Source organism: Portunus trituberculatus, chromosome 25 (genome assembly GCF_017591435.1).
Source record: "Portunus trituberculatus isolate SZX2019 chromosome 25, ASM1759143v1, whole genome shotgun sequence".
Taxonomy (NCBI): Eukaryota; Metazoa; Arthropoda; class Malacostraca; order Decapoda; family Portunidae; genus Portunus; species Portunus trituberculatus.
Window position 1 is genome coordinate 2,907,690 of NC_059279.1, and position 24,811 is coordinate 2,932,500.

General features: G+C 40.2%; 1 protein-coding gene across 1 annotated transcript in view; it reads right to left on the minus strand.

Moving 5' to 3' along the window:
* LOC123508644 overlaps window positions 1-24,811 on the minus strand; it is a 152,405-nt gene that overhangs the window by 72,789 nt on the left and 54,805 nt on the right. Inside the window, 1 exon segment of the mRNA XM_045262488.1 lies at window positions 15,873-16,028. Coding sequence (XP_045118423.1) covers window positions 15,873-16,028 — 156 coding nt within the window.

The following is a 24,811-nucleotide window of genomic DNA, read 5'->3' on the forward strand; positions in this document are numbered from 1 at the left end:
TTTTAATCCTCAACATAAGTTTCTAAAGCTGTATAAAATCACAAAATAGTAAGCAAAATGAATATTAAAACATGTCATGGTACTGAAGAGATTAAGAATAACGAAGTGTGATAAACAAAAGACTTACAAGGGACGAGTAAAAAAAAGTATCACTGTGTTGTATTCGATACCTTTACCTGTCTAAGTAAGCGACCGAGTAACGAGAAACACGACTTATATAGAGGGATGGCAGTGAGTTTTCTGGCAGTAAAAGGAATTCATAGTTGATCTTTTTCATATCGACGTCTTCTTGTTGCCCTAAGCACGAATAAATTACAAAAAAAAATCAAAGTGTCCTTGCCAAACTTTGCCACTAAAAAAAACAGATTCCTTTTTTATCATCCCATTTCGTGTACTTTGTAAGCTCTATACATTCCTTTTCCGTTACACCCTTATCAAAACTAGAGAGGAGGAGAATACACGAATGCAGATCCCGTTTAACCAGCGTATCTAGTGAATTCTATAAAGCTCATAGACTCCACCAATCCCATCTAGTGCATTTTGTAAGCTCCATACATTCCTTTTCCATTATACCCTTATCAAAACTGGAGTGACAGAGACTACGCAAAGGCAAATATCCGTTTAACCAGCATATCTAGTGAATTTTATAAAGCTCATAGATTCTTCCTCCCATTAATGAACCCTCATCTAAACAACAGTAACAGACTACGCAGAGACAAATCCCGTTACATTAGGTGTATTGTGTGACGTCAGATACCCTTGAGACTTTCTAAATCGCTAAGTTTCAGGTAAACTGGTGTTCAGCGAGACTACAAGTGATGTGCAGCAGGTCATTTTTGCTCGCTATTAGCGGGACCACTCCCGCACACCAATAAATAATAGAGAAAAAAGAACCACTGCTCCAAACCTGTTGCAGTGGTGAGTTGGGGAGTGAGTGCAGGGCAGTGTTTGTACCAGCCGTGGACATACCTGCAACGAGACGGAACCTGGTTAGTGAAGGAAAAGAATCTAAAAACCAGGTTGAAAGAGAGAGAGAGAGAGAGAGAGAGAGAGAGAGAGAGAGAGAGAGAGAGAGAGAGAGAGAGAGAGAGAGAGAGAGAGAGAGAGAGAGAGAGAGAGAGAGAGAGAGAGAGAGAGAGAGAGAGAGAGAGAGAGAGAGAGAGAGAGAGATAGACAAAGAGATAGACAAACAAACAGAGAGATAGACAGACAAACAGACAGATAGACAGACAAACATGCAAAGACATCCAGACAAATATACAGAAAAAGACACAGATTAACAAACAATAAACAACACATGAGGAAAAAAAACCCTACTATAAAAAGAACTAATACGATTTCACGCTACCTATTAACCTCCAAACACACACTGAACACTAACGCACGTTTTATGAAGCAAGCGGCATGACATTCCTCGCATTTCCTGGCCATTCTGACGCTCCCTCTCCTCCTCTCCCTTCCCCTTCTGTATAATAATCCTTTACTTTCTCACGTCTTGGCCCCATCTAACGGCAGGAGGATGTATGGATGCTGCGGTGACGAAAGCTTCAGAAATTACAGAAAAAAAAGAGATTCATGACGGTAATATGAAAACAAAGCGTAAAGTTTGTCATACCACAGGAACGTGTCTCTCTCCCCATTGGTTACTTGAGATACGTATTGTCACTCTGGACCAATGGCGTGAAGGATTCTTAGTCTGTTGTCTCATGTACCCTTTCCTCTCTCACCACGACAGTTTTTCAAGGCTACAGAGACGTCTAGCCAGGTTTTCAAGACAGTTTTTCCTTATGATAATCTATAAATCTTGTCAGTTCACTAGCAGAACTATAAAAATCCCCTTAACACAAGAACATCAACTTTCCAAAGGCTTTAGTTGAAGTTGTTCATATTTTTGAGTCTCTTCTTGGTTCATCTTCTTGTATTCTATAACTCTTTGATATTTCAGGACTGTTTTTCAAATGCTACGTTGATGACTAGTAGAGTTCTTGATTTTTTTTCTTACTATAAGCGTCTTTTCTAATATTCAGAACATTGGTGAAAGTTGGTTTACACAGGTAACTAGGAACAAGAGGAGGGAACCAATGTTTTTTGCTTCTTCTGTAGTCTTCTGAGGTTCCGAGACTGTACTACACACACACACACACACACACACACACACACACACACACACACACACACGCACACGGACGCAAAAAAAAAAAAAAAATAGCAGTTTAATTCTTCTTTCTACCTACTGAATTTCGTCTCTCTTTCCTCGTTCCTCGAAGATTCCAAACGTCCTCTTAATCTTTTGCTCTGCTTGATCTCACACATTATCGCCCTCCCTCAGGCTGGACAGGAAGAACAAGCGTAATATTCCAGCGAAGCCCCACACGCGCCTACAGACCCAGTGAATATTTCTAGAAGACCAGATACCTTTTAACCTACTTCTCCTATCGTTCAAGCCACAACCACCTTTTCCACCGTTAGTTACTGGAGTTTTTAAAGGTGTTGTCGTCCAGGATATAAATTTGGCTGGGTGACTGCAGTGGTATTGGTGGTGGTAGTGTGGGTTATAGTAGTGGTATTACTCGTGGTGGTACTGGTGGTGGTGGTGGTGATGGTGGTGTGTGTGCTGAGGGGATGAGGGTTGTAGTAGTGGTATTGATGGTGGTGGTATTGGTAGTAGTAGTAGTAGTAGTAGTAGTAGTAGTAGTGTAGAACAAGAAGAAGAAGAAGAAGAAGAAGAAGAAAGAAGAACAACAAGAATAACACGAAGAATAAGAAAAAGTACAAGGATAATAAGAAGATAAAGATAATTAAAGAAGCGCAAGAAGAAGAAGAAGAAGAAGAAGAAGAAGAAGAAACAAGCAGATAAAAGAAGACAATTGAAAAGACACGAAACAGAAGACCATCAAAAACAAAAGAATTGAAAGAAAAGAAAAACAGAGAAACAAGGAAATCTCACCGAAACTTCCTCAAAATCAAAACAAGAATTGAAAAATCAGGTCACCCCAGAACGGTCTCAAAACAGGAGGAGGAGGAGGAGGAGAAGGAAGAGAAGGAGGAGGAGGAGGAGGAGGAGGAGGACGAAGAGGTCAGTTGGAAAGCGATCAGGGAGTGAAAACAAACGGGACACTGGGCACTAATGGATCAGCTGTTGTCTTGCCTCTGGGGTGAAACTGACGCCGCACACTACATGTAATCTAAATCTATTTACTTCCAAAGAAAACGAGCATCATCATAGGTTACACTATTATATACCGTCCTGGGCCTTCATAGTGTGTCTCGCTGCGTCGTATAGCATGTGATAAATCTCTTCTAAGTTACTCGCCACCTCAAACAAAGTAATAATCAACGACTTTTCTCTTTTACTGGTAGGACTGGGAAGCCTCACCTAGTTCTGGTTGGACGTGAACCAGTTTTGAGAGAAAAAAAATATTTCAGAGTGAGTAGCGGGAGGACTTGCCAGGGTGGGCTTCCAAAGAGCCGAGGCAATACGAGGGCAACAAACTGAGGTTACCTGCTTACACGTGGGGCGCGGCAGGGTGTGAACAGAGGCTGCGGAGTATATCAAGGGAATGCGAGTATAGCAATGAAGGAAAAAAAAAAGATAAGGCAGGGGAGAGCACAGTGAGATCAGCAGCAGGCAGGTGGTAGAAATCTTGTTACAGAAACTACAGGACAAATATGGAAAAAGATTTTAGAGAAAGACAAAGCCAGCCATTTTCTTTCAGAGGCACGAACGCTGCACTCGCTCCCTCACATTAGTGGCAAGAGGCGGATAAGCTGGAAGAGCAAAGTGAATATACGTACAAACTTTGACTTTATAAGGTTTAATTGAGGCAGAAAGAAAAGGAGAAAGAGAAGAAAAGGAAGAGAGGAGGAAGATAAGAAGTAAGTGCAAAGAGCAGAAAGAGAGAGAGAGAAAAAGAAGATAGAGAGAGAGAAAGAATTTACAGATAATATTAGATGCAAACAGGATTCAAGAAACACAGAAGGAAAACAACATTTAACCACGCCTTGAGATAGGAAACAGATCACCTTACCAACAGTCAAACACCACAATCTCGCTCCTCGGTTCTTGATAACACCACTCAATACTTGGCCACGAGTCTCCTTTGTTGTGTCAGCGCGTGGTGGTGTGAATGTGTAGAGGGTGAAATGTGTGCACAGAAGAGTCAGATGGAGGACTGAAACATGCTATGACGCGCGCGCGCGCGTGTGTGTGTGTGTGTGTGTGTGTGTGTGAGGTGGTGAAATGGTGATAATTTTCCTGGTATCTTTCCTTCGCCCTTCCACTTGCTACCTAGGTGCACATGAAAAGAATGAGGCTTCACTTCATTTCACATGCAGAGACAAATGTCACTTTATCTGGCTTTTTGAAAATAAATTGTACTTTTCTTTTGCAGTACAACGCCGATATGTATGTTAGTCTCTCTCTCTCTCTCTCTCTCTCTAGTATTGCTACCCATGGCAATATTTAAGCCCTATCATTTCAAACTTACATTACTTCTACTTTTCATCTCCACAAAATCGCTTTACCTTTCCCACCATGGCACACACAGCCACTCAATGAACGGTAATGACGAATGAAGAACCTGAAGTAGATACAACCTCAATAAGTAGATGCAAATTTCACCTTTCCTTCACATTCTCGGTAAGTTTTTCCTTTAAGAGAATCGTTCACTCAGAAACAACAGTAATTACAGCTTCCAAATTACGAGTTTCATTACCATAGCGCGTTTCTTACTGGAGGGTTAGCACGGCGCCCTCAACCAAAACAGGGCATCCCGTTACAAAGAGGGGGCAGTGGTAAGGGAGTGCTGAGCTGTTCCTCATCTCCAGTTTTTACGAAGCGAGATTTGCCCCGCATATGAGAAGCGGAATCTACTGATAAGGAAAACACTTAACGTAACATATAACGTAACCTAAACTAAGCAAATCAAACCAAACCTAACATTACCTATCCAAACCAAACCTAACCTAACCTAACCTAACCTAACTTAACCTAACCTAACCTAACCTAACCTAACCTAACCTAACCAAACCAAACGTAACCTAACCTAACCTAACCTAACTTAACCTAACCTAACCTAACCTAACCTAACCAAACCAAACCAAACCAAACCAAACCTAACCTAACCTAACCTAACCTAACCAAACCAAACGTAACCTAACCTAACCTAACCTAACTTAACTTAACCTAACCTAACCTAACCTAACCTAACCTAACCAAACCAAACCAAACCTAACCTAACCTAACCTAACCTAACCTAACATATCAAACCAAACCTAACTTAACCTAACCAAACTGATCCTAACTAAACCAAACCTAACCTAACCTAACCACCAAACCTAACGTAACCTAACTTAACCTAACCTAACCAAACCTACCCTGCCCTACCCTACCTTACCCTAACCTACCCTATCCAATGTTAACCTAACCTAACCTAACGCAACTATTGAACTAAAAAAACACAGGGAAGCAAAAAAAAAAAAAAAATAGCAGGAAATTATGAAAAAAAAGTAGCTGTGGATACTTCTTATGGTAGTTTCATTAATAATTATTTTCCTTTTTATATCTATACTTATTTTACTGCGTTGTTTTTGTCCTCGTAAACCTGTCTAAGTGGGAGCAGAGACCTTTTGGTGATGTCTTACTATGTTTGCTAGAGGTAGTAGCAACGGGTTTGGCGGTGAAGGTTCCTGATGCTAAAACAACTTCATGACTGACCTTTCTTACAATACCAGCTAGTGTCTGAGTGTCCGGTGTACCTATGTTTATCATGAGTCACCTACCAACACTCCAGAGCCCCTATCAACATTAATTCTCTATCTTGTTGCATAATCTAGCTTTTGCCTTGGTATCTGTCTTGGTATCTATTTATCTTACAACCTTATCTACGACCTTATCTATATCAACCTTATCTATATATATTAACTTTATCTATCTATAACCCTATCCATATATCTTGCAACCTTACCTACGACTATCTATCTATCTTGTAACCTTATCAATCTATCTATCTTGCTGTATGTCTCGTTATTTATTCATTTATTTTTCTATCTTTCATCTGTACCATTCTGTCTTGCATATTCCTTACGCACTTCACTGATTTCTCACTACACGACAGCCACACCTCAGAACATGGTAATGGTACTCAGTTTTATCATTCACTAACCTGACAGAATAATGACCTACCTAACTTTTCTTCCTCTCTGTCAGTGCGTCTCTTCTTCAGCTCCCCTTGGTCCTCGTGCCTTATATAGTTATTGAATTTTCTCCCTATTTACACAAGTCAATTAGTTTTTTTTTGTATCCATTCACTTTTCTTTACCTGATGTCTCGCTTCTCTAACTTCCTTTGACCTTCGTGCATTACCAGTTCAATTCCTTTCTGAACCTATGAAAAAAATGTCTTATGTCGAAATTGTTGTGAAAAGAATATATGTTTATGATCTTATTTTGTTTCAATCTTGCTCTCATTGGTGATCGCCGTGCTTTCACTTAACATCAGTGTAAAGACGCTGTAAAACTCACAAGAACAAAGGGCAAAAACTGGACTAAGTGGCGCAAAAAGAAGGAACTTGATGATACTAAATTTAGTAACATTCCAATAACCGGATTGAGTGAATGAACAAGAAAAAAAGAAAGAAAAAAAAGAAATAAAAGAAAAGAAGGAAAGTTTCTAATTTTAGTATCAAACAAACCACTCACCCACATCTACCTACCCATCTATCCGCGCGCACACACACACACACACACACACACACACACACACACACACACACACTTCCAAAGAGCTAATTATATTATATTATCTCACATTTTGATCATGATAAGCGAATTTCTGGTGTTCTTATGCGCTGTGCTTTGATCTTACCCTATTTTCTACTTTAACTCTCTCAACTCTTAAAGGAAACTTGTAAGAAAATTGCCGAGAGATCGCAGAGAAAATATTAAGCCATGAATCTTTTAAACACCTCCAAGAATTATAGCATTATGTACCTACGTTAAACTTTCTCTACCTCCAAGAATTATAGCATTATGTACCTACGTTAAACTTTCTGAATTATAGCATTATGTACCTATGTTAAACTTTCTGCCACCCACACCCACCAACACACCCACCAATACACACACACACACACACACACACACACACACACACACACACACACACACACACACTCCATTTTCCTTCTCTCTTTTTACTCAATTCAAAGTCATACAAAAATTAGCAACTACTTAAGAAACATTGAAACGTATTCTTTGTACAGTAATGGAAGGATCGCGGGTACACTTTCCTATGCATTTACACATTTTTTTTTTCCTACCAGGTTTTTGTTCCACGTCGTGTAAAACAGAATTCAATAGCAATTTCAAGAACCACCGAAGTAGAACGATTGCATGAAAAAAAAAAAAAAAAAACAAGAAAAAAAAAACAGGATTCGTCGAAACACTGCAGGCAAAACATGAAAATCCCACGAAGAGGTAACAGTGTAATTTCATATAATAAAAAGCAACACGAACCACTCCTACTCTCCATGCCAGAAATCCTCTTATAATAAAAAGTAGGAAGCGTGCAACATGTCAGACGGGTTGGAAGGCCTCAGAGAGATGATAACGTGTCTACCGGTACGTGTCTGCCTCTTAAAAGCGCTGGTGAGGCTGTCCAGGAAGAGAATCAGGCCTGGTTTCGTCAGCAGGTCACCGAGGCGCAGCAATAATTAATTCTGGAGAAGTAAGGCCTGGGAACGTGTGTGAATTTTTCCTTAAGTCTTCATCAGTGTAGTTCAGCTCCAGGAAGAGAGTAAGGCATAGTCTCGTTAATAGTAGTAGAAATAGAGGCAAGGATGCTTTTTTAGAGCTTGGGAATGTGTATGGATGTCTTCTTAGAACCTGGGAACGTGTGTGAATCCTTCCTTAGGTCTTCATCAGTGTAGATCAGTTCCAGGAAGAGAGTAAGGCCTAGTCTCGTCAGTAGCAGTGAAAATAGAGCGTGCATGGATTCTTTCTTTCAGCTTGGGAACGTGTGTGAATCCTTCCTTAACTCATCTTCCTCAGTTTAGTTCAGCTCCAGGAAGAGAGTCAGGTCGTCTCTTCAGTAGTAGTAGAAATAGAGTCTAGGGACATGTATGGATCCTTTTTTAGAGCCTGAAAACGTGTATGGATCCTTTCTTAGAGGCTGAGAACGTGAGTGAATCATTTCTTATTTCATCTTCCTCAGTTTCCACGATCTCACTGAAGGAAGCTTGTGAATTTTAAACCGCCTCAAAGTTAGGTTTAAGTTGGTGAATAAAGACGCACCTTCATCACTGGTAAACTTTGGAGCTCCCTGCCTGTGTCTGTGTTTCCAGCTTCCTATCACTTGACTTCATCCAAGAGGGAGATTTCAAGACATTTGTCCCTGTCCTTTGGCTAGTTCAGTTGGTTCTATAAATAGACTGACAACTGAGTGGGTCGTTTTCTTTATATTTTTGTTGCCCTCGTCCAGTCCTCTCTTACATAAGAAAAAAATAAAATCTTTGCAGTGTTGCTAGTCCAGTGAACGACAGCCACCTCAGATCTTCACCCTTCCGTCACCTGCCACTCTGCCCAATTCATGAGATCCGGTACTTGCTAAACTAGAGAAAATGTTTTAGTTCTTAGTGACATGTGAAGATAATGAGACTTGAGATAATGTGAAAATTTTCTTACAAATAATAATATGTACTTAAGAATGCTGGGTGTAGACAAGAAATGAGAGAGAGAGAGAGAGAGAGAGAGAGAGAGAGAGAGAGAGAGAGAGAGAGAGAGAGAGAGAGAGAGAGAGAGAGAGAGAGAGAGAGAGAGAGAGAGAGAGAGAGAGAGAGAGAGAGAGAGAGAGAGAGAGAGAGAGAGAGAGAGAGAGAGAGAGAGAGAGAGAGAGAGAGAGAGAGAGAGAGAGAGAGAGAGAGAGACCAGAGGAAGGTGAATGAGCCCCAATTCTACAAGGTAAAACAAAGAAAGACAAGTTGACAGAACAAAAAAATGCAAACACACACACACACACACACACACACACACACACACACACACACGACCCTTACCAATCTCCTTTCCACTGTACAAGTTGACAAACAAATCTGAAAAAAGACTAACAAACCGAGGCAGTAGCACACACACCCTAACCCAACCCTCGCCTCTCCTCGCTGCACCCCAAGTCAACTGGTGAGGTAAGAAAGACTGCAATGGTAACTGTACTTGATCTGGGCAGCGACACATTCCTCCCCTCGAGCATAACGCCTCTGTAAACCACTGTAACGCTACGCTGGCGAGGAAAACGTAACGACTCACCGCTAAACGTATAAATTGGACGAGGGAGGAATGGGTATAAACTTCAGGCGTGACAAGGGCGAGGTGAAGGGAAGGAAGAGGGGTGTACTAAAAGGAGCTTGACTGTGTATGTGGGAATGAAAGGAACTGAGACGTGTTGACTTTTTCGCTGAGATACGAGACAGCAACGCAGAAAGTAGTTCGTGAAATCGTTATAAGCATCTTCAGGAAGTTAGAGGGTGAAGAGATTTTGCAATTTTTATGTAGTTTAAGGATCGTAATTGGATATAGAACATTTAGAGAGAGAGAGAGAGAGAGAGAGAGAGAGAGAGAGAGAGAGAGAGAGAGAGAGAGAGAGAGAGAGAGAGAGAGAGAGAGAGAGAGAGAGAGAGAGAGAGAGAGAGAAAAAAAAAACATAACAAATCCATAGAATAAAAAAAAAAAAAAAAACTTAAACACACACACAAGGTAAAGTGATAAAACAAATACAATGAACTGGCTTTTCTTTCATCAATTTTCAACTCACCAATTGAACGTTTCAGTTATAATCCATTTTTTCATCCTCATACGATTTCTTTAATACAAAAAGAGGAAGGAAGTCAATAATCTCCCCAGGGTATTTAGTAATGATTATCTAATTACATTCAGAATAGACGATAAAGCAAGACACACGTAAAAAGACAGAATTTCAGTTAGTATACAACAGATGGCTCCACTTGAACGATCCCCATAATAGCTAGTAAATAATAATAATAACAATAATAATGATAACAATAATAATAATAATGATAATAATAATAATAATAATAATAATAATAATAATAATGTGTCAGCGATGAAGTAATCTTAGAGTATACTTAGAAATCGCCATTTTTTTTCTATTCAGTATCTATTCACGTACACATTCATTACCTATTTACGTACTTACATTCAGTATCTCTCTAAGTACACTCAGAATAGACGATAAAGTGACAGAAGCATAGACAGACAATTTCTAGCGCCACACTATCGCTGACACCACGTAACGTCTCAAGACAGAGCGATTAAACACTCTTCTCCTTACCAGTCATTGCCAATTTCCTTTGTTTGAGGAGTTTTCCCTGAGTCATGTTTCCCATCAAGAAAGACAACCCACTTTCCATCACTACCTGGCCCATAGCTCTCTCTCTCTCTCTCTCTCTCTCTCTAGCAGCAGCAGTAGTAGTAGTAGTAGTAGTAGTTGTAGTAGTAGTAGTAGTAGTAGTAGTAGTAGTAGTAGTAGTAGTAGTTGTTGTTGTTGTTGTTGTTGTTGTTGTTTTTGTTCCTGTTGTACTGTAGCAGTAGGAATAGTAGTAGTAGTAGTAGTAGTAGTAGTAGTAGTAGTAGTAGTAGTAGTGGTAGTAGTAAAATGACAACATTAACAACAGTACAGTCAACAATATTAGCACCATCACCACCACCACCACCAGCACCACCACTACCACTCATCACCACAAGCACCACACACCGCCACAAGCACCACACACCACCACCACCACCACAAGCATCACACACCACCACAAGCACCACACATCACCACCTGGCTATTAAAGAACACCGCCATCCTTCACATCACAAGCACAACTGAATATAGCACATCACAGGGGCAGACACAGAAGCACAGCACACAGCACGAGCAAACAACACAGTAGACGGAAGGGCGGAACACAGAGCAACGTGACGCTACAGCAGGAAGGAGCATCACAACAGAACTCATTTCGTGACCCTCCGACCAGGTGTGTTTGCCGGCAGGTGAGCGCGTCGGCACATAGACAAACAAACACCTCTTCAGCATAACAAACAGAACGAAAAAGAAGACGGTTGACTCTGCGGGAAAGCGTGACACACACACACACACACACACACACACACACACACACACACACACACACACACACACACACACACACACACACACACACATTTCTGTCATATTATGTGGTCTCTGAGTCAGGTACAAAGCAGGTGTGTTGACAGATAAGCTTTGATACTTGCATAAATTTACGCGGCTGGAGGGGCTGCTGTATCTGTCAGGTGCTGGTAGTGTTTTTTTCTTCTGTACCGAGTGTCACTACGTCTTGTTGTTGTTTCTGTACACTTTGACAATTAACGTCACGTGCCGACTTGCATTCCTGAACCACGAGTGTATCACCGATTTTTTAATTTCACTTGCTACCGAACGTCTATATTTGAAACTCGAACACTGGTTTTACTACACCAAAGAGAAAAACTGGGTAATAATGGAAAGATATACTAGATACCTTATTATCTGCATTTGGGAACGGCTCTGTGATACACAACTGGTTTTCGAACGAGTACACCCAAACCGGTCAAACGTCACCGCCTACCGTCATAAAAACACTCACAACCACATACACACACCTCACCCACCGCACGCCCACACTCACCGCCAACGCACTGCAGCGGAGAGACACACTGCGACACACACACTGCGCGCCTCAGGCCTTGTGTAGGGCTGCTCAGGTGTGTGTCAGTGGTGTGGAGAAACTAATGTGTGTTGTGTTCACTCCGCGTTCCATCCAAGTTCCCTCAGACTCCCCACCCCTTCCCCCATCTCCTCCACCTCTACCTCACCTCCCCATATCTTTCCTTCCTTCATCTCCTCTTCCGTCACGACTATCACTACTACTACTACTACTACTACTACTACTACTACTACTACTGCTGCTGCTGCTACTACTACTCACAACAACAACAACAAGAACAACAACAACAACAACAACAACAACAACAACAACTACTACTACTACTACTACTACTACTACTACTACTACTGCTACTTTTACTACTACTTGTACTACTACTACTACAGTCTCCTCCACTCTATTTGATTTCTAATAGTATAAGCTTTCGTGATAACTTTTGTGAGAGGTAACACTTTTGAATCTCACTAATTTTCACTGAGGTTAGCGGCTATTGTAAATCTTGCCCAAATTAACACTTACTGACTTGGAAACGTTGAAGAAACATACAGACAGACGGACAAATAGATACACGCTTTTATATCCCGTTAATTCTAGTCAACATAGAAGGAAATTTTGAGAACTTAACCTGAATTTGGCTTAAGAACTTGAGGTATGCATAGAAAGACAGAGAGATAGAAAGTTCTGTTTTTTCTGACATTTTTTTTTTGGCTAATGGACACGTAAGGTAACGGATGTGGAAATTAGGTAAGAATTTTTATATCTTTTTCCTTATGGCATTCAACTCCATATACAGGTGAGCTTGTCTAGACTTCTATAATCATTCCCTGATGTGTTAAGAATGATACTGAAACTGGTAAAAATAGAGCTACGTACATTCAGCTTTTCACACACACACACACACACACACACACACACATCAGCTATTTTATTATTTATCTTGAGTTATACAAAAATTCGGATGTCAGAGAGAGAGAGAGAGAGAGAGAGAGAGAGAGAGAGAGAGAGAGAGAGAGAGAGAGAGAGAGAGAGAGAGAGAGAGAGAGAGAGAGAGAGAGATTAACAGTTACCTACACCAACATATGTTTCGTCCCTCGCGCTTTTCTTAATGTAGTGTGAACTCCATTAGAGAAGGTAAAAGAATAAAAAAAAATGTTAAAACCGCACACACACACACACACACACACACACACACACACACACACACACACACACACACGCACACGCACGCGGACACTGTCTAATGTGCTAATTCTTATATTTATGTATCCATCCATTTTCTAGCCTTCTATGAGAGAGAGAGAGAGAGAGAGAGAGAGAGAGAGAGAGAGAGAGAGAGAGACCTACCACATTCCACTGGTAAATTAAACCAGCTTGAAACATTTGCTACTATTTGTTACCCATGATTAAGATCCGGAACACCATTGTAGGATCATCATTTATCTACACCAGAAAATTAACTTGTAGATCTAATTTCTCTCTCTCTCTCTCTCTCTCTCTCTCTCTCTCGAAAGTCCAGGAAAATTGATAAAAAAATCGTAAAGACACAATTCATTATGGTAAAGGAAAAAAAAAAATACAATGAGCTATAAAGGAAACGAAAAAGAAGGAAAATGGTAAATGAAAAAAAAAACGTAAAAGACAGGTGATGGTAATTACATGCACCACCTAGTTTTTTCCCCACACAGATCCTCAAACTTGTAAAAAACGTGGCAGCTTTCAGACTTGCGATGTCTAAAGTGAAAATTCTTGAGAGTAACTGTAAAGAAGTTTAGCAAATAACTGTCCACCTTTTGTATTTCCGTAAAGCCTTAACTTCTAACTATTTCAGGCCACTAGGACACTATTCAAACAATAAAGTAAAAATGAAAAGGAAAACTAGTAAATTTAAGCCACAAAACGTAAAATAGTGTGTGATCATAAATATATGCATATAGTTTTTTTTTCTTCTTTCACCCTCAACACTCTCAGACTTGTAAGAACGCAGCAGCTTTCAGATTTGCGATGTGTAAAGTGAAAATTCTTGAGTCTAACTGTAAGGAAGTCTGATAACTGTCCACCTTAAATGTTTCCGTAGCCCTAACTTCTTTAACTACGAGTATTTGGGGACTTTAGGACACTATTCAAACACCAAAAGACAAAATAATACTTGATGAAGAGTGGAAATAAATAAGCAGGTTTTATACAGGACGTGAAGAACTGTTGGCTTCTACTTGCAGCTTCCTTTATTATTTACTTGTGTCTCTGTGTATCTGTGTGTCCTTGCATAGTTTTAACCCCTTCAGTAGCATGACGCATTTCCATATTTATTCTGTTTACTATTTGGTGATTTGATACAGCTTCAGAAACTTGTGTGGGGATTAGAATAGTGAAGACTTTGGCCATTAATCTTCCGACCTCCATAGACTCTTCGTAATGTAAATAAAATCGTTTAATCCCCCCAAAAAAATTCATGATAAAATGCGTTGCAGCACTGAAGGGGTTAATGACAATGACGCCACACACACTGGAAGATTAGAACTGATTAAACTTTCTAAACAAACTCTCTCTCTCTCTCTCTCTCTCTCTCTGCTAACTTATAACCGACATTCTTAATCGTCTTTTAAATTACTAAGAACTGGTTTGTGATTTAAGATGATGTAAATTTTAAGCAAACATCTTCAAACCATTCCACATTAATTTTCTTCTCATTTTTTTGTCCCCTCGTGTCATAAACCTTCCTAAATTTATAGTTGCGTGTAATTGTTACTTGCTCCTTTTAATATTCTGTGCTTCACTCTTCTCTTTCCTCCGTGGTGTTTTCGTACAGGTATGAAGGACCGTGGTTTGGGATACTCCATGCTAAACTCTCTATCTCGTTCCTTTTTATCCTTCCTCACCTTATTTTGATTAATTTGACACCACCGTCCCTTTTTCCGTCATTCCCATCACCCTTATCACCACTGCTACCATTATCAAACCATTACCAGTACAATCAAACCCAAAATTTACATAAAACCCATAAGAACTCAGAATATTCTCTTAGTATTCACTGTTAACCTCTTCAATACCATGACACGTTCTCGTATTTATTCTGTTTACTATCTGGTGATTTTATACAGCTTCAGAAACTTATGTGGGAGATTACAATAGTGATAACTCCGGTTATTAATCTTTTGACCTCCATAGATCCTTCATAATGTAAATGAAATCGTGTAATCATACCCAAATTTCGTGGTAAAAATGCGTCCCAGTACTGAAAGGGCTAGTCTCCATTCGTATATTCATTTGATCCATTTGATGAGCAAAGGGTACCACAGCTCTGTCTTGAAAGTTCCTCCAATATTTCAATGTATTCAGACGCAATATTAATAGGAAAACTACAAAAGAGTAATAATAAAAATAATGTTACTACACTTCTCTCTCATTAAACACGTGGTCTATGATGTAGCGTTGAGGGAACTATTGCAGTGACGAGTAATAAGGCAATTTATTCAGCATTGTTTCCCCCACTAAAAGCTTGACGTGTCGAGAAAGTAGTGCTGTTCCTCCGAGGCACGACAGAGAATGGTTGGTTTTACAGGGTAACTAGCGTAAAGCTGAAGTGGCCCACGTGGTGTTACGGTAATGACTTTCGCATCACGAGATCCCACGTGAAGGGGGGAAATACTATAATTCAGAAATATTATGACACACACACACACACACACACACACACACACACACACACAGCCCGGTAGCTCAGTGGTTAGAGCGCTGGCTTCACAAGCCAGAGGACCGGGGTTCGATTCCCCGGCCGGGTGGAGATATTTGGGTGTGTCTCCTTTCACGTGTAGGTGCTGTTCACCTAGCAGTGAGTAGGTACGGGATGTAAATCGAGGAGTTGTGACCTTGTTGTCCCGGTGTGTGGTGTGTGCCTGGTCTCAGGCCTATCCGAAGATCGGAAATAATGAGCTCTGAGTTCGTTCCGTAGGGTAACGTCTGGCTGTCTCGTCAGAGACTGCAGCAGATGAAACAGTGAAACACACACACACACACACACACACACACATACACAGAGAGAGACTTAAACACAGACACAAACACTGACAGACAGACAGACGGAGACACAGATCACCACCACCACCACCACCACCACCAACTGATACTAACCTGAAGTCTGGCGAGGTCTCCACCAGCAGCTTGACACACTCGAGGCAGCCCCGGGCGGCGGCATAGTGCAGGGCCAACGCTCCGCCCTGCGTCCGGTCCACACCAGGCATCCCGGCGTCCAGCAGCAGCCAGCGCAGCACGTTCAGGCGGCCGTACCTGCAGGAGGGGAGGCAGGGGCGTGTTAGTCAGGGCACCCTCGCGTCACTTGCGTCACATAATGAACAAAAGGATATAACACCACAAGATAACAAGGCAAGAAAATTACATAAGAAAATAAGGGAGGCTGCAAGAAGTGTTACTCTGGATCATCTCATCTCACGTCACATGATGAACAGAGGGACATGACGCCATGAATAACAACACAGAACAATAACATCAGGGAATAAGATAGTCTGTAAGGAGCTGTTCCACACATACAAATACTGTGATGTGTCACTGAGGTTGAAGTATCAGAAAGGGGTTATGTTGGACTGTCACCGTGAAACTTTTTTTTTTTTTTTTTTTTTTTAGGGCATTAGGAGACAAGGAAACAGTGCATGCATTGGCAACAAGGAATGATCGCCACACTTCACAGTTAAGAGATCTCAGTGAACTTTTTTTTAGTTCTCTCCTTTAGGGACTGACATCTCATCTCATTTCCTTTATAAACTTTTGTAGCTCGTATAGTCAATCATTCTTATATAATAAATGAATAAATAGAAAAAAATAAAGTAACACATTTGTAAGCCATGTCAAGTCTGAGATACAACTCAACACTTTACACTAGAGAGTGCATGTCTTGAGTTCCCTTCCAGAAATTAACATATTCTGCTGGGAGATGAAAGCGGATGTACATCAATGATGGGGTATTATGATACATCAAGACAGTATCTGGAGGCATCGCAACACGCCAGATCATCGCCTCGTCTCCCTCACGTCCCTTGCGTGTTCTCGCTTCATGACCAACGCCTTCAGGAGGACTGGTTCTGCTGGAGGACTTGTAAAGTTTTTCAGGTTTCCACACCGCCAAATTGATATCGGTTGAAGAAGCAGTGAGAGGAATTAAAACACTGATAAACGTTTCCAATAATATCAATGTTTTAGAATGAACTGATAATAGAGCAATGTACAAGATGGTAATGATGACAATGACGAAAATAACAACAGCAATGATGAAGATATTGATCAATCTCAACTGTTTACCTTTTACACATGAAACATCCACGTAAACAGGACACATTCAGAATGCTACACGAAAACCAATCTCATTTCCTGTGTTTCCTGTGTGTATGTACGTTTTCAAAGATTCGATGAGCCAAGTATAGACGCTCCCTCGATCTAAACATGTGGGAGAGAGGAATAGAATGGCGGTCAGGGAGGCAGGAAACGATACACACACGCACACGCACCCAACCACACACAAAAACCTATCTTCAATAATCCCATTTCCTGTGTACACATTCTCAAAGCAACGAGAAACCCAAGAAAGACAAAATACTGCTACAGTCCAAACATGTGGCAGAAAGCAGCAGGATGGCGGTCAGTGAGTCAGGAAACGATGCAGTGATACACACTTGTACAAATCCACTTTCCCTTCTGACACTACTCAAGCTGAGAACACTATTTTTAGAAGTCACTCGCACACATCGATTTTTTCTCCGGCACCATTTCCTCCACGCGCAAAAAATATTCTTCTGCAGACACTGGTTTGAGGCGTCTGAGGGTAGCGGCAGCAAAAACGGCATAGTAAGAAGTGGGAAGGTATTAATAGCATCATGACGTTTGTTTCGGTGGAGGCAAATCTCGTCCTTGCCGCAAGCGAGGTGTAACTTTAATTTCTACGAAGCGTGGCAATCTTATTAGACAACTGGGCTATTTCCACACTCGTAAGAAGATCCAATCTGCTAAACGTTATGGATTTTTTTTATGTATCTTTTCTTTTTCTTGTTTTTTATTCTTGAACCTGTTTCTTGAAATTTTACACTCCTGGTTAGTGAAGAATAAAAAGTGTTCGATCTCCGGAATAAAAAGCCAAAGAAAATCTATAAGTGAATTAAAGTGGTTTACTATTATATTTTTTGTTAGTGAGATGAAAAAAACAGACAAAATACTCAGTGATTTACAAATGGTCTACTATTACATTGCTCGTAAGGCACAAAAAGACAATATCATCATGTATCTCAATTTTGCTACTATTTCTTTTTTTTTCTTCTGCAAATTCAGAAATGAAACAAAAAACCTACAAAAAATACAGCTTTTATTATGACAAAACCTACGAAATATACACCAAAAAACAACTTGACCAACCAATAAGATGGAGATTTTAAGACATTTATCCCATTCTTTTGTCTAACTCTCTCGACAATGTTCGCGGACTGGCATCACAGTGGGCCTTTTTGTTCACACCTGTTACACTTGGCCAGCTTTTCCCCTTACATGAAAAAAAAAAAGAAAAGAAAATGACTAGGCAAATTTTCACCTTTCCTCCTTCACTAAACAGTCACCAGCGCTTCTAAGTGACGTAACAGCTAACAAGTGAAGCAAAGTCGTGAACCACTAAACGAATCACTGACGCTCAATCGTTCACTCGTAACTCGCTCCAGATACTGTGACTTGTGTATTTAGGGAGCCAACGCTGATGGAAATGAGTCTCTTGCTCTATTTGCCACACAAGAAATGCTCTCTAATCACTCGTGAAAATAAATACGAGGTGAAATGCTTGGCGGAACGTGTGTGTGTGTGTGTGTGTGTGTGTGTGTGTGTGTGTGTGTGACTCACATTTCTGACGTCACATGTTACACGAATGAGAAAGGAAGAAAGGATGAAGGAAAGAAGGAAGGGATGAAGTAAGTAAGTAAGTAAAGAAGGAAGGAAGGAAAGAAAGAAAGAAAGAAAGAAAGAAAGAAAGAAAGAAAGAAAGAAAGAAAGAAAGAAAGAAAGAAAGGAAGGAAGGAAGGAAGGAAGAAAGGAAGAAAGGAAGGAAGGAAGGAAGGAAGGAAGGAAGGAAGGAAGGAAGGAAGAAAGAAAGAAGAAAGAAAGAAAGGAAGAACAATAACAGTAATAATGGTTACTGGGGAAACCATCATTTATTTTCCTCGAAAAAAAAAAACACCTTTGATTATGAAATTCTCATGTTACCTGAACACACACACACACACACACACACACACACACACACACACACACACACCAGAAGGCAAACTGACATCAAGACAAGAGAGTATCACGTGCATTTAATAAGAGGGAAAACACAGACACCACCACGCGTGCCTAATTCCAACGTTACACATCTGTCTCCTTAACGGCGCTCACTACACGCACGAGAAGAGCACAAATGGTAATAACAGCAGCTAATCAACAGGTATTTCCAACATTACTGTAATCTTCTTGGAAATTAAGGGGTGTTAAAAGCAGATTTTCTTAATTTTTAAAAGTGGAAAAAGTCTTTGGCACATTGTGAAGAAAGAATGAATACGAGAAAGAAAGATGAAGGAAAGAGAGAAAGACAGATAACCGTGCCATCAATTTCTTTCGTCCATTTTCTTTTCTTCTTTTCCTTTCCTCGTTCCTGGTTACAAATATCCCCTACAATAAATTTCTTTCCATCTAATATTTACTCTCCTCCTCTTTTCTCTTTCCTGTTTACAAATACCTGTACGTTGCATGTCACTCCATCTCCTCCTTTTACTTTTACGTCTCTCCTCTCCCAATTCCCGAGGGGTCCCTATCCAATCGACAAACCGTAACACAACCTTGATTTACATACACGACGCAGCAAAATCACACTCACAACACGGAACAGTCCAATGAAAAGGATCGAATACTGATGAAGCCTTACAGATAGTACTAGAATTCACCTTATAATTACTTCTCACTTTAGAAACAAAAAGAAAATTGGGTACATGTCTTGGAGTACAAAACAATAAATCAGGGTTTTGCTCAAGGTTCGTTTGTGAGGAGGTAAGGAGGGGAGGAAGCAAGGACACGTTAGTCTTAACCCCTTGACGCGTTTCCATATTCATTCTAGTTACTATCTGGTGATTTTACGCATCTTCAGAAACTTATGTGGGGATTGAAAATAGTGGAGACTGTTGTCATTAATCTTTTGCGCTCCACAAACCTTTCCTAATGTAAATCAAATCGTCTAATCATACACAAATCTAAGGTAAAAACGTTTCCCAGTACAAAAGGGTGTTACTTGAGATATTTGTCGTTCTAAGAGCCATATTTTTAAGCACTTTATCGCAGCACCTCCACTGTTTTCATAAGGCTGTACTGAAAGACACACAGTTTTTTGTTTTAAGGTGTTTCTACTCTTCTAGTGACAGATTAACAAGATTTCTACATAACCAATAGACAAAACAGTCTCGGGAATATGGCTGATCAATTCTGTGGCCTTTGAATATAGTCATGGTGAGAGAGTAACAAGATTTTGATTACGAGCTTCAGACTTAACGTTTCGAGGAGGTGGGTGAGTTTAAGATAGAAAGATAGATAGATAGAAAGATAGATAGTCAGAAAGATAGATACATAGATAGATAAAGAGAGAGAGAGAGAGAGAGAGAGAGAGAGAGAGAGAGAGAGAGAGAGAGAGAGAGAGAGAGAGAGAGAGAGAGAGAGAGAGAGAGAGAGAGAGAGAGAGAGAGAGAGAGAGTACTAAAACCTTCCCTCCTGCTCCTAACTTGCCAATCATAGGAAGTGAATGTGGCGTATTTTAGTGAAGAATAACTAGCTAACACGGAAACCACCACCACCACCACCACCACCACCCACACAACAGATGGGTCACTAGAGCCACCATAAAAACGTTACTGTTGACGTTTAGGTGGACCCACAATGCAGCAGCTGGCAGGAAGAAGGAAGAGCCAGGAAGTCGACACACGAAGGCTGCCATATCGCTGACTCGCTGGGCAGGTTTAGGCAACAAATGGTCAGCAATGATTGGAAGTCTCTGTATTATTCCCTCCTGCCTGGCAATTACCCCTGGCGACGTGTTCCTTCTTGTAAAAAACGCTCGTGGTTAAGTAGAAAGTGTCTTGGATGTAAGTATTATCTTTTTCTCTTTTCACAGGACGGTCTACTTGTATTTTTTATCTTGTCCTCCAGTGTCTCAAAAAGATAGAAAATGTAAGATTAACTTTTTTCTCATTTTCGCTTGTGGTTGAGAAGGAAGTGTCTTGGATGTAAGTATTCTTATCTTATCTATTTTTCTTTTCTCGTCCTTCAGTGCCTCAAAAGATAGAACATGTAAGATTAATATTTTCTCTTTTGCTTTTTCCTCGTGTGTGTGTGTGTGTGTGTGTGTGTGTGTGTGTGTGTGTGTCTCCATTTGAATGATTAGTCTTTGCAGTGTTCTCAGTTTTGATGTGACTAATATTTTTTTTCTTTTTTGATGCAAGAGGGCAAGACAGTATATATAAAAAAGGCCCACGTGATTGCCAGTTCCTTAAAGAGTAATAGGGTTAGCCAAAAGTCTGGGACAAATTACTGCTATCAATGACTTTTTAGGGAAACTTTACTAATTTGTGTGCTAGAGTGATAAAATAGGAAATATGTACAGTTAGTCTATTTTTTCTGTCTCTCTTACTTTATTTTGCATCAATCCACGTAACCAACCCCTTACAGTGTTCACAGTTCTAACAAAGGAAGGCAAAGGTACTAAAAGAGCTACTGCGTACTTTATACATTGCTTTTCAAATAAATTTCCCATTCAAAGAAAATGAGAGAGAAAAATTCAGTTCGTATTCTCAAACACTTCAGTACTTCACTATTTCAAAAGCCTTTATTTAAATTTATACGAGTTTTTTTTATGTGTTTTTACGGTTCTAGAGGCAGCTTAATAAGATCTCTGCATTATTAACTTCAGAAACACTATTGAAAACCACGCTAATCATGTCTGTAGCCTTGGAAAATAGTCGTGGTGGGAGAGTAAACCATTTCTGAAAACGGACTTAGTGTAACAATGGAAAGGCGATTGCCCTCTCGACCCACTTTCCCGTTTTCTGTTTAATTTGCATTCTTGGCATACCCGTGGCTTTCCATCTTCTTGGGCTGTGGCAGTGGTTATCCCATTTCCGAAGCCTGGGAAAGATAATCTCCAGGCTACGAACTACCGTCCTATATCTTTGACATCCTGCATTTGTAAAGTGTTAGAAAAGATGGTAAATGTAAGACTCGTGTGGTATTTGGAGAGGGGGAAGTACTTGTCATCGGTACAGTACGGCTTCCGAAAGATGAGGTCTACTACTGATGCACTTTTATCCCTAGAGTCTTCTATTTGTGAGGCCTTCGCTAATCACCACCATCAAGTAACAATTTGTCCTTGCATTTTAGAATAGTCCACGAGGCACCAACAAGTCTCACAGTGCAAGGGGAGACTCCAACAAAGCGGATTTCTCTGTCAGACACCAAAGAAAACGTAAGCTTTTTCAAGGGTAACTAAGACATTTGTATCTCAACCTAACGAATTCTGTAACATATTTCATAACGTCTTTCGCTTCACAGGAGATATAACGTTGATTTGTTTACTTCATGGTGCTGGATTCACTTTCATCTGTGGAGTGTTGGGCCGAAAATTAAATAAAGAAATGATAATAATAAGAAATAGATGAAATGGTCTCTTGTAAACTTTCACTTGTTCAATATTTTTTTTTTATCTATTCTGTTATTTTTTTTCTTTTCTTTTCAGTTCCAAAGTGTCATTCATTTTTTTTTTTATTCTTGTGCTGACTCAATTTTTCACTTTCAGAATTTACACCTCGACTGTTGACGGAATACTTGTCACGCTCCCCCTTCCCCCCCCATCTCTCTCTCTCTCTCTCTCTCTCTCTCTCTCTCTCTCACGAAAATTGACACATAATCCATTAGAGCAATATATTTTTTGTCTATTTCTTTTTCCTCTTCTTTCTTTATCTTTCTCTTTTTGTATCTACTTTTCTGTCTCTGTATAATCTACTACTTTTTATCTTTTAGCATGAATATTTAAGTTATTCCTCTCTCTCTCTCTCTCTCTCTCTCTCTCTCTCTCAGCCAATTACAGGTATGAGAGAATGTACCCCGGTATTTTTAGGGCCACGACCCGGTAACAGGTGAAACAGGTGTACCGCAACGGTCGCCCAGGTGTGGAGGGCGTCCGTGCGTCACGACACACACACGCACCACACGACACACACACACACACACACACACACACACACACACACACACTGACGAAGTTATGTGTGTAAAGATCATTCGTAGCTTTAAAATTAAATACGTATGACAAATTAGCTTTCAAACACGAGAGACATTACAGGCTTGACTTAATATGGTGAAAATAATTAGCTATGATTCAGGTAAGGAGACACACACACACACACACACACACACACACACACACACACACACACACAGTAAAATAGCAATGATATACAGACAACAGATTTTTTTAACCGCAAAAGCGACAGAATGAAAGTAAGATTGAAGGCTGACAAGATAAAACAGAGAGAAAATAAGGAAAATTGAGCTCAAGAATAAAGAAAGTGATTCCGTCCACACCCAAAGGCAAACCAACGTCGAAAGTTATGAGAGAGAAGATAAAGGAAAGATTAGATAAGGCAATTTAGAGAATAAAAAAAGGAAAGTGAAAGACAAGTGAAAAAAAAAAACATGATAATAATGATGATGATGATAATAATGATGATGATGTAAATAAAAAAAAAGTGAAAGACGAATAGAAAGAAATGATTAATGATGATGAAAATGATGGTGATGACAATGATGATGATGATGACGACGATGATGATGATGTTGAAAAATAGTAATAATGATAATGATGCCCAAAAAGTCAGTATGTCTTCTGATATAATGAGAGAGAGAGAGAGAGAGAGAGAGAGAGAGAGAGAGAGAGAGAGAGAGAGAGAGAATTAACCTTCACCAAATGTTTTACTGGGAATATCTTAAGGCTATTTTTTCAAACATCAACTTATCTACCCTTGACCAATACCTTGAGAAAATAAAGAAAAAAAAAAGAAAAAAAAAGAAAACGCAAAAAAAGTACACTAAAAAAGAAAAAAAGTACCCACAAAAAACTGAAGGAGAGCAGGAAGAGAGAGAGAGAGAGAGAGAGAGAGAGAGAGAGAGAGAGAGAGAGAGAGAGAGAGAGAGAGAGAGAGAGAGAGTAAAAAGATACAATTAAGCTAAAAAATAAGGTCATGAAAGGAATATATAAAGAAAAAGGAAAAAGGAAAAAGAAAACATTGCAATATATATCTATTCTCTTTCTTTCTCTCTCTCTCTCTCTCTCTCTCTCTCTCTCTCTCTCTCTCTCTCTCGATAAAATAAAAGTAAAGAGAAACAATAAGAAAAAACACAGGAAACACATTGATAAGCTGTGTGTGTGTGTGTGTGTGTGTGTGTGTGTGTGTGTGTGTGTGCTGCACCTTGTTTACGTGTTGTGACAGATAAATACAGGTAAATGAGGCAGTAAATTGGGTTTATGTTGAGCTCTCACTCTTCAAATGCGGTGCTGCACATATGGACCCACTGTGCGGCAGCTGGTGTACCCAACCCTGTCATTGCAACACACACACACACACACACACACACACACACACACACACACACATCAATGTGTTTCCTGTGTTTTTTCTTATTGTTTCTCTACTTTTATTTTATCGAGAGAGAGAGAGAGAGAGAGAGAGAGAGAGAGAGAGAGAGAGAGATATTACGCCCGGTAGCTCAGTGGGTAGAGCGCTGGCTTCACAAGCCAGAGGACCGGGGTTCGATTCCCATGCCGGGTGGAGATATTTGGGTGTGTCTCCTTTCACGTGTAGCTGTTCACCTAGCAGTGAGTAGGTACGGGATGTAAATCGAGGAGTTGTGACCTTGTTGTCCCGGTGTGTGGTGTGTGCCTGGTCTCAGGCCTATCCGAAGATCGGAAATAATGAGCTCTTAGGTCGTTCCGTAGGGTAACGTCTGGC